The following is an 11413-nucleotide window of genomic DNA, read 5'->3' on the forward strand; positions in this document are numbered from 1 at the left end:
CACTTAAGGGGAATGAAACTGTTATATTGCTTACAAATTTCAATGTGCACCGGAAGTTTTCATCGATTGCAGTAAATTAATACTGATATTTTAAATTACATAACTTAAAAATATCTAAATTTAAAAACAATACACCTAAAATTATAAAATTTAAATGCTCTCGGCTTTATTTAGTGTGACCAGTGCCTGATTACATTTAGTTACTGAAAAATATCTCTCTGGAATGGTACTGTTAACTAATATTTTGAGAGAGAGAAAAATATCTGTTTCTGGATAGAAAACATCCGAAAAATAGCTACAATTGCGATGAAATATATCTAAAATAACAATCCAACTTTAATGTTAATGTTAATATATTTAATCTGCCAAAAATGCCAAAAAGTATCGACTATTCAGGCTGTCACACTTTTCAAAACTATCGCTAACTCTCTTTCTGTACATTTTATGTTTTTTTTTTGTTTTCTGTAAATTTTTCAAAATTCTAGCTTTAAAATTATAGAAATGTTTGAAAATTGATCACAATATGAAAATGAGCTGCCAGCTTGTTTCTTTTTGTTGTGACATGACTTTTAAAACAAGTTGGCAGCACTGATAAAGAGAGAGAGAGCAACTCTGAGTATTTATTTGTTTTTTTACACCGCCGGCCGTTCATTAATTTTGCTGCACTTGCACTTGCACATTAATTAACTCGCTAATTGAATTAAACTTCAACAAAAAATGTCCGCATCGTCGAATCAGTGGGAAGTCGTGTCCAAATCACGAAAACAAAAGAATCTGGAAAAGAAAGTTAACGCACATACGGAACAAAAACGGATTGCCGCCCAGCTGCCCAAGCTAGAGGAACTCTGTAAGGGGCGATTAAATAAAAATTGAATTAAATTTAAATTTACCACCATCTTTTTTTCTCCAGTGCCAACGCAGCAATATCGCAATCTTTTTGGGAACATTAACAATAATAATAACAACAACAACAAGTCGCATTCACCAGCTAAATCAACTTCAAGTGTCGCGTCCGCATCATCGAAAAATAAATCGCCACGCAAAACAAATACAAATGCCACGAAATCAAATGCAACGGAGACGACGACGACAACGAAGAAGTTAAAGCAATCGACAACTAACCAAGGGAAACCCAAAACTCTCGAACAGGCCATGAAGCAAATAACACCCGATGATTTTGCCGCACAGTTGGCACAGCTGAAAATCAGTTGCCCCGGCTCCGAATTGCGTTGGTTGAGTAACGTAAGTTCATTTTCAAGTAACCCAAATCTTTCAATTCCTTTGTAGTTGCTTTCTATAATTCACTGTGATAACTTTAGTTACTAACCCTGTTATTCCTTATGAGCATTTGAATCACCACAAATAATTATTAAATCAAAATTTGGAACCACAAATTTGATAACATATTTATTAGCAAATTAAAAAGAAAATTCTTGCACAAAATGGAAAATAAACTCGATGTAACTTCCATTTATTTAAAGTCATCCAGCGCTTGACAAAAAGTAATTTAAATAAATATATGGAAAATATTATTTTAATTTAATGATCCATAAAATATAAAAGCTACTTTCATTTAATTAAACATCATCCAAGAGCAGTTGCCAAAAAGTAATTTAAAATAAATATTTAGAAAGAATGATTTAAATTTAATTATGTAAATTACATAAAAATTTAAACTAAAAGTCGCAAATATTAAGTATTTTAAAAGTCTAAAGTTAAATCTATAACATTTCAAACAGAAAAGTTATACTGTTTAATTTAAAGAAGAACAAATCTTCAGCAGATTATATTATTTTCAAGCTATCATCAACAAATACATAATAAATCATAATATATTAACTGCTTAAGTTATAACTGTTAAATATATTAGAGAGTGGAGTCTACTTAAAAATTATGTATTCATTAGAATCTAAAAGTAAATCTCTCCTAATAACTTTCACCTTTTACTACAATTTAATATAATGTATTAAAAATATATATTTATTTTTATTGAAAACATGACAAAAAAAAATTAGCTGTTTATTTAGACTAATTTTTATAATATATACTTTTTTTTATTCGTATTTAATTATTTATTTATATTTATTAGGCTATTAAAGAGATGCTCTCCAGTAAAAAAAACTACTAAATTTTAAATAAAAATTCTTTTTTAATATTTGTCGGAATTCGTACAACATTTTGCTTATCTCAAACAATTCTCTTCTAGATTGCAAGCTATCTCAACGGAGCGTTGTCCTTTGACTGTGAGCCCACCTTTTCGGGGCGTAGTGCCCAGTATCCGAGTAACTTAGCTAGCAACGGGTTGAAACAGGCAATTCTGGATTTTCTACGCAGTGTGGGAGAAACGAATTTGGAATACTTTTTCTATTCCTTGCTGGACAGCATGGCAACGGAACTGAATAGTGGCCAAAACGTGGCTGGCTACAAGTTTGTGCTGCAGTTGATTGGCCAGAATTGGCCAAGTATATGCTCGCATAATATGGCCAAAACGGCGCTCTTGCGCAATTCATATCAGAATCGCAGCCACATCTGTCTGAGCATCATGTGGGCCATTGGCCAAGGAGGCCATCAATCGCTAACGGAAGGAGTTAAAGTTTGGCAAAATCTCATGTTGCCCAACCTGGAACTGAAGAGTTTTAGCAAATTTGTCGTCGAGCATATTGAGCGTGTGTTGAATGCAGCTGTTGCACGGAAATCGGAAGATCCTCTTCTAATTAATCAAGAGGAATTCTTTGCCTGTTACCATGCGTTGAATGCACCGTACAACAACATGTCCAAGGAGTTGCAACAAAGCCTTAAACGAAGCGCTTCCTTGCTGCTGGTAAGTAACATTAACAGGCACAGTATGTCAAGTAATTGTTTTGAAAAAGAACAAGATTCACAGCTCTTGTTTTAAAGATTTTTTTTCGCATTTTATTAAAGTTAAATTAAGTGAAAGATAATGAGATCCATGGATCTTAATTATTTTCTACAATTATAGCAAATACAGACAACCAAGTTTTTAATTTTAAAAAGAAAAAGATTCACATGTTTTGTATTGCAATAAAAGCAGGAGATTTTCTTTTAGTTTTGTGAATTAAAAAAAAATTTCAGATAAAACCGTATAAATTTAGCCAAGTTAGAAAAAGATTCACATGCTTTGTTTTGATAAGAAAAAGCATGTATTTGCTTTTTATTATTAGAAGTTAAAAAAATATTCACATACTTTATTTTGATAAAAAGAAAACATTTATTTGCTTTTTATTATTTTAATTTTTCTTTATTTTAATCATCTGTCTATTATTATATGGTTATGGTAATAAGTTTAAAAAGAAGATTTACAAAAATGCATTGCTTTAAGTACGTTAAAAAATAAATATATGAATTTACTAGCTGCATACTAACAGAAATTGATTGCATAAAGGTTTACATATTTAATATTTAAAAAAAAAAAGATTTTTGATTTTATAAAAAAAAAAATAATAATAATATGATATTTGTTTGTCAAAACAATTACCTGCTAATGCTAATACTGTTACACTGTCCACAGCAACGGTACATTGCCAGTCCGGTGAAGCAGGCCAACATATTCTTGACCCTGTTGCGTGAAATTAACCCGAATAGCAAACAACGCACTGAGATCGAGGGTTGTATTAGCTGTTTGTTGAGCAGTGGGGCCGATGATTGCTTTAAGGTCTGGCGCATGAATTACAAGAAGCAGCAGTTGCCCAGTTTGTTGCTCTTGCGGGCCATTGGTAAGACTATAAACTATTTATGCTCTTATATCTATATTCAAACTGCATTTTTCAGACAACGATTGGACGGATTCGACCAAATTGTTGGCCCAATCGCATGCTTATCACGCCTTTTTGCAAGATGTGCGCGGCTTAAACGTGGAACTGCAGGCGGCCAAACGTAAAGATATTTACGTTGATGACTTGGAGACAATTTTGAAGGTAAGTTTCTGTTGAGTTTTCAAAAATAACAGTCGACTCCTCAACCTTACGTCAGACTCCACCGCTTACGTTATTTAACCAGAGCTGGTCACACTAAGTATGTTGCAGCTGTTTGCTTGTTCGCGTTAACTGTGAATGGCGTGACGCCATTGTGTAGACGTTACGTGCTGATTGTCAGTTTATTGCAAGTTGCTGCACAACAAAAAAGTATTTTTCATCGCTAGTCCAATATTAAAATTCGAATAATATTTCCAATTGGAAATTGCAATTGTGTTGAAAGAAATTACAAGCCATACATACAATTGATTTGTAATATTAACATTGTATTGTGTGTTTTTGGTGTGAAAAAGTGAAAGACGCCGCGTTGCTGTCGCTGTAGACGCATTTGCCGGGCGCACAAAAATAATTTCTCTTTTCTTCGTTTGCCATTTTGCAGCGCAAAGTGCGTTTAAAATAGGAGTGTTGTGTGTGTGTGTATTAGTGTGCATATTTTTCATACAGCGTTGCCATGCAGCCAGACTATTTTTTGCCGCTAATTTATGCATACGTATATATATATATATATATATATATGTGTGTGTGAGTGCTTGCGCTTATCGCACGCGCAGCAGCAGCTATTTATGATCATCTAGCGTCGCCTTTTTTTTTTCATTTATACGGATAGATGATGTGTTATAGCTGCGATTGGCTGTTGGTCCCCCCCTCCGCTCCGTTCCGCTCCGCTCCTATCAGTGGTTGTACACCCTTGTTGATTGTGCGCAGCGCGATGGTGGTGGTGTCATTCCATTTGTACTTTTTCGGCATTTTTCTCGTCTTGTCGAGTTAACAATTCTCGTCTGCAGTCTCTGACCACTTTGCCCACCACGTCACAAATGTCCGTGTGGACCCAAAAGTAAGAAGAAGAGAAGAAGCAACGACTAACAACAACAACGACTAACAACAACATGGACGAGACAACAACAAGTTTTTGTTGGCCATTTTCTTGTTGGTTCTTCAACACGTGGCGACTGCCTTTTTTTTCCGTCGATTTTTCATCGTTTCACTTTTGAAACCTGCTGCGTTGTCACTTTTCCACGCCGGTTTTCATGTTTTCCTCATTAGTGTGTGTTTGCAAATATTTTTGGCAGCTCTTCGCTCTCCACTCTTTCTGTTAATTGTCACAGAAAATGCTCAACGTTTTAACAGTTCATTCAACTTGTATTTGTTGTTGTTAGTTTGGTCTCTTTTACACACAGTATCTCGATACAAATACATGTAAAAATTCATGATTAACATTAAAACAATATAAGGGCTTATCACGCTCTATCTTTGTCCCTCGGTTCTCTCGCTCAGCTGATGACGCGTCATCATATTTCGGTGCCCCTGTGACGTAGCAGCTGCCGCTGCTGCTGCCTCTGTTGCTGCTGCTGCGGCTGACGCTTTATCTTGCGCGCTTTTTGCCTACCCACATTATTCGTGTTTGTGCAAAGCTGCAAAGTGATTGCAAAAGAGACGTGCAAATTGTTTGTGAATTGTTTTAATTACCTCACCAAGCTTGGCTTTAATTGCGACTTAACGACTGACGTAAAGCTTTCTTTAAGCTTGCTCCCACTCTCTCTTGAGCACTCTTTCTCTCTCTCTCTCTCAGTGTGTGTGTGCGTGTTTGGCTTCATATTTTTTGCAACACAATTGTAATTGTTAAAAAAAAAGCATTCATTAACGATAATTGAATTTTTGTTACACAACAGCAGAAGTGAAATACTCGCAGCTATAAGAAGTTTAGTTGAAATTAAATAATAAATTATGGCTCAGGTTAAACCGAAACAAAGCAAACAGGGCAAACAAGCGACTGCCGCAAAAAAGGTAATATATCAACTACAGCCTCCCTCTCCCTCCCTCCCAAAACAGCAGTTGCTCAACAGCAAACTTTTAACATATGTATGACTTAATCATATTGCTTTCTCACTCCCCCTTTTATCGTTGCAGTCCGTACAAGAGAAGAGCACGGCACAACAAAAAAAGAATAAACAGAATGCGGCGCAAAAGAAGAAATGCGGTTGCTGTAAATGGGCGCTGGGCAGCATTTTGATAGTGGCCTTGATTGCTGGCGCTCTCTGCTACGACACCGAGGTGAACGGCAAGGGTGTCTTTGAGAAATCAGCGACTGGAAAGGTGCTGAAGAATGCCGGCGTGCTGCCCCATGTGCAACGCGGCTGGTATGCCACAATGTCCGCCAGTGCACGCGGCTACAAGTGGGCCGAGCAACATGTGCCGCCCTATGCTGAACCGGCGATCAAGACCGGCGCCAATGTGTGGAAGCTGACGCGTAATGCCTGCTGCAATGCCTATACAAATGGCCTAAACTACTGGCGCATCAAGTGGCCGGCGATGGCCAAGTTTGTGAGTAGAGCTGACATCATTTTGTTAACTGTTTCCATTTGGAAAGTTATAATTATGAAACCGGTTTTCAACTTAACAGCCAAACATTTCTTCTAACCAGAGATCTCTAATAATCGTTAAGAGCAGTATCAAATCGATACGCATATTGGTTTCAGTTAGGGCTTCAGTTATGTCTGTACATATTTTATATATATATCGGTTGTAAACAAATTATCTATCTATTATTAATGATTTGAATTAGTGATGTAAAAATTCATCGAGATATAAAAGAAACTCAAATTTCGCGAAATAGACTTTTTAGTTCTTTTCCTCTTTTATTTTTTGTTGACGATCTATCGAGAGATAGATTTCATGAGAAATCGACCGCTTTCTGGAGTTTGCTTATCGTATTTAATTGCGAAAATTAGTGTAGTCGTTCAATTTTTCATGAACGTGCGTAATAAATGACCTAAAAATATGTACCAAAGTTTAAAGCAGACATTAAAGCTATACAAGAAAAAATAGATTCCATTTATTCACCGATATATTTTTAATATCTTTGTAAACTCGATTCAAAATTTAGACTTGCATCACTAATCTGAATAAATGGGAAATTCCTTTAAATACTATCTTATAAGGGTTATCCTGGAAACAGGACAACTTTTATTCTCAAATTTTATGATAAAAATAATTGTTAAAAAAATGTTATTTAATAATAATTAATGTTAAATTGTTATATGAAAATTTTTATTGTTAGGATAAAAGTTGAAAATATAAATTTAAAAATATAAGAAAATACCAAAAATTACAAATTATTTTTTAAACCTTTTGCCTCATTCTCTTATTGTATGTTTTTTCCTCTCTCCATCTCTTTATATATAGATTGATCAATATGTGCCTGATTTCTCGAAAAAACTGGAGGCATTCGCTGCGGGCGCAAAGGATGTGGCAGTCAACAGCTACGACAAATCTGCTACGCTTATCAAGGAGAAGGTGTTAGTGTAAGTACACTTGATAACTATAATTAATTAACATTTGAATATATATTAAATGAATTGTAATTAATTCACAGTGGTCGCTTCTCGCCGGAGAACATTAACCAGGCCCTGAATCAGACGCGCAATGCGGCACTTGAATATTACAATCAGTTCCACAAAAAGGTCGATGCGTATGCCAAGCTTAAATGATTCTAAGCGTCCGGCACGTTTAGAAGAGAATCATCTCAATCAGCATCTATTAACAACAACAACAACAAAAGCATCAACAGAAACAACGCGTCATAGTCAAAACTACAAAATAGAAAAAAAATTATAGAAACCCATTTAAATGCAATTTTTTCGGCATAACATCTAAAGTAGCAAGAAAAAACGAAAGAATATCAGCAAGAACATTTACAATACTTTGGTTACCTAACTCAGGTGAAACAACAACAACAAAAACAACAACTGCGGCTGCAACAACATTTATTGCAGCAGCCTTTCGTTTTGCTACATTTAATTAAAGAAAATTATAATTATACAATTAGTAAATTAAACACATAATCAGCATTTAGTTGTAAAGTGAAGAATATTGTATACCCTGTAAATGAGCTCGCGAGCTGTTTTGTACAATTTTTCCACGAGTAGGGAAAATTTTTTTAATTTGTTTACAATCATCGCGTCGCGAGTTTCGATCAACGAATTTCTTTTCCGCAATAAACAATTTAATAATGATAACAAAATCAATTTATACTTTTCTTCGAAATTTTTTCTAATGCATTTTTGAGGTCAAGACGCGCAACGAAGTAAATTAAGAACTCAAACAACAAACATTTCCAATTGCATTTTAAAAGCAACAAAATAAAGCAAGTAATAAGTAAAATAAAAATGTTTAAACAATTGATAACTACTTTAGATATTTAAAGGTTTCTTTGTAATGTTTATCAATTTTAGTTATTTGTGTATATGCAATTTTTAAGCATTTTCTCAAAAGACTTTCAATTACAATGTGTTTTTTAGTCAGAATATGTTTTTAATTGAATTTCTATTTTTATTCCAATTGTAAGTATAAAGTTTTGAAGGATTTTTGCATAAATAAACCGAGTTGAAGAAGTTTAAAGAACAAGAATTTGAATTTTATTTTTTATAACAGACTTGATTTTTTTTTTTATAAATTAATCGATTCGAAGAAAATGCGGGAAGTCGTGGCTAGCAGATTTAAGCCGAACAGTAGAAAAATATGCAACTTGTATAAATTGACATTTGTTGCAGAATTTTTGCTCGAATTTTGTAATATTTTTGGACTGGTCGAAATTAAATTAAATTATATAACTTCTCCCCCTTTGGCACAACAAATTCCCAGCATTCATACAAGAATAAAACTTTATTTTATCTAATTTCGAATTTAAAATTGGCAATAAATTGTTAATTTTTTAACAAATTACTGCTAAACAAATAAATCATTTGAACTGCATGCGTTTGCCATTGTGATACTGTTAAGTGAGGAGCAAATTACTAATGAGGAGTAACGGAGTCTCGAATGTGACACAAGATGGCGCTGCGTACTAATCAGTTTCGTTTACAGTCTAAAAAAAAATCGAAATAAAATCGAGGTAAATAGATTAAAAAACTGATCGAATCGATTCACAAAAAGTCGGAAATACCCAAATTAAAAAACACAAGAATTTGTATTTTATTTTCCATAACAGTCGCTAAATCAGTCATGTTTACGGTTCACTGTAATGATGCAGTAAGCATTAGTAAGTACAACAACCAATGCTTGTTTTGGGAAATTTTAGTACTTCATTTCTTGCAGGGGAAAACTTAACATTATGCTATTTATTAACGGGCTGGGGCATGCTGACAGCACTTGTTAACTGAACTAAAGTGCCGAAATTAACAGCGACAGGATGTTCAACTTGTGTTTTTGGTACAATTTTAAATCTATATCTTTTAAAATTTTCATTTTTAAGGTTGTCAACTTTGTTGAAACTTAGCCGATTTTCCAGATTTGGTTATTTGAAAAATGGGAAAAATATTTCTTACACAAGAGAAATTTTCGATATTTATGTACCAATTAGTATTCTTGTTTGCCCCCTTTGGGGGACGTGTAGCAGCCATTAAAAAGTGTACCAAGTTTTGGTACTTATGAAGACTGCATTACCTTAAGAAACCAATGAATAGACTTAACAGCAGCTGTGTAGCAATAACATGTACCCGTTTGCTTTTGATATTCGCCGCACTTGCTTTTTCGGAGTATCGTTTCCCCATCGCTTGCTTGGGTCACCGTTCGCATCGGTTCGTCGTGTGAACGACAGGATTAAGGAACTCGGCATTCGGTAAGAAGCGTTGAAAAGCTTTTCGCTGTCGTGCAGTCTTAACCGAATGTCAATTCGCGACGCACGTGTGTTGAGTGCACGCGCATTTTGTGGTCCAGAGAGTGTCGTGTCCGGTAGCCGTAATTCGTAAGCTTCGTAATCGTTCCCATCTTGGCAAGCAGATTGAATGCATTTTTGATCAGCGGCAACGCCGACGCCACCGCAAGAGTCAAGAGAAGCGAAAGTGCAAGGAAAGCGCTTAAATTGATTCGATTTGTGCCAATTGTGTGGTTAACAAGTGAAAGTAGTTGAAACCGAAATTTTTCGTTGTGCAATGGCCCAATAGCAAAACAGTGTGGCCAGCTGTGTGTGAGTTTGAAAGTCGCGCAATAAATAAAAAATAAACCGCTATAAGAACAGCTGCTTTGCCCATAGGCAACAATGTACAGCTCGCGTAGGGAAAACAATAACAATTGTCTTCAACTAAGGAGAAACTCTAATTAATTTCATTGTAAGTACACAGCGAAAAAAATGTAGTACTCACTTTTTATGAAGTATAGTCTAGAACCGTTTTGTAATTCCAAATTAAATATGAACAATTTTAATAAAATAATATATAAATATTGAATAAATAAATTAAATAAAAATTATACATATTTAATTTGTATGCAAGTTAGATAAATTATAAAATAAATATAATATTCAGGGCCGGTTGTTCCATAGCTAGTTCAGTGGTCCGATAACTGAAAATTTTGACGTAAAATTTATAGAAATAAATGTCAATTTTGAAACTTTCTCTTTAATCAAATTTAAGGAGAATTGAAAAACCTAAGTATGTAATATTTTTATTTCAATCGTTTTTTTTTTGTAATTTTCTTTAAATTTATATTAACTTTAACATTTAACTATATTTGTAGTTGAATTATAATGTTATCTCGTTGATCTTACTATGAATGTGGAATTTCATAAGTTAACACAAAATATTTAACTATACAAATCATTTATTTCTATCAGTGTAGTATCTATGCATTATCTTGAACTCGTACACTTAACCCATTACGATTGCTCCCCCATAAAAACAACCATAGCACGTACACGGCTCATTTGACTTGCATTTCTCTGTCCTTCACTCGTACACCTGCTTCATTTGTCTCCGCCTCCCCTCGCTCTCCCATGCATACATAACGTATATAGTATAAATCAAAGTAAAATATTTATTTCGCATCGGAAATGAACTCAGACAAGCGACGTGATTTAATGCTAATCGAAAATGCATTTGTTACAACTTTGGTTTCTCCAATTTTTCGCTCAAAAAAATACCAAGAATACTACTTATATCCTCTAACATATATATACATTTATTTTTCTTGAGTTGGGTTATTTGTGTGGATCTTGTCTGCAAGTTTGTCTTAGCTGAAAAGTTAGGGTGAATACTTATTTCTGTGTGCGTTCTGACTTTTCCGCATCGCACTTCACGCCAGGATTGAAAGTTTCCCCCCTCAAAAAAGTTACTTTTAACTTATCTGCTTTTGATTTCGTTTGCTGTTTGTCGTTTGCTCTTCCAAAACTGTCTGATGAGCACGTGTTCATGTCGTCCACTTGGACAACTGAGAGCCTGTGTGTGATATCTGATGTCTGGCACTGTGTGTATAGTAAGCTGCTGAGTGATTTGTTGATTCCGTTGAGATTTTTAGTGAGTGACAAATGATGTTAGTTCTTTGGATTAGCTAAATTTTCTAGTAAATGACATGATTCTTTCTACTTTATCTTATTTCACGTAATGATAAGAAACTTGAAAAATTTTTAGAATTTTATTATAATAATT

General features: G+C 34.3%; 1 protein-coding gene across 3 annotated transcripts; it reads left to right on the forward strand.

Moving 5' to 3' along the window:
* Nucleotides 1-607: 607 nt before the first annotated feature.
* On the forward strand, nt 608-8293 carry LOC117780192 (transmembrane protein 214). Of its 3 annotated transcripts, XM_034616620.1 has the most exons (8): nt 608-847; nt 911-1242; nt 2207-2821; nt 3530-3734; nt 3790-3935; nt 5901-6314; nt 7176-7294; nt 7366-8293. In XM_034616620.1, exons 1-8 carry the CDS (start codon nt 718-720, stop codon nt 7478-7480), a joined length of 2076 nt encoding a protein of 691 aa, XP_034472511.1. In that variant the 5' UTR covers nt 608-717; the 3' UTR covers nt 7481-8293. The 3 variants fall into 3 exon arrangements, with proteins under 3 accessions (XP_034472511.1, XP_034472512.1, XP_034472513.1); XM_034616621.1 differs by lacking the exons at nt 608-847; nt 911-1242; nt 2207-2821; nt 3530-3734; nt 3790-3935 and adding exons at nt 4073-4142; nt 5663-5777; XM_034616622.1 differs by lacking the exons at nt 608-847; nt 911-1242; nt 2207-2821; nt 3530-3734; nt 3790-3935 and adding exons at nt 4124-4142; nt 5666-5777.
* The last annotated feature ends 3120 nt before the right edge of the window (nt 8294-11413 follow it).

Source organism: Drosophila innubila (assembly GCF_004354385.1).
Source record: "Drosophila innubila isolate TH190305 chromosome 2L unlocalized genomic scaffold, UK_Dinn_1.0 4_B_2L, whole genome shotgun sequence".
NCBI lineage: Eukaryota > Metazoa > Arthropoda > Insecta > Diptera > Drosophilidae > Drosophila > Drosophila innubila.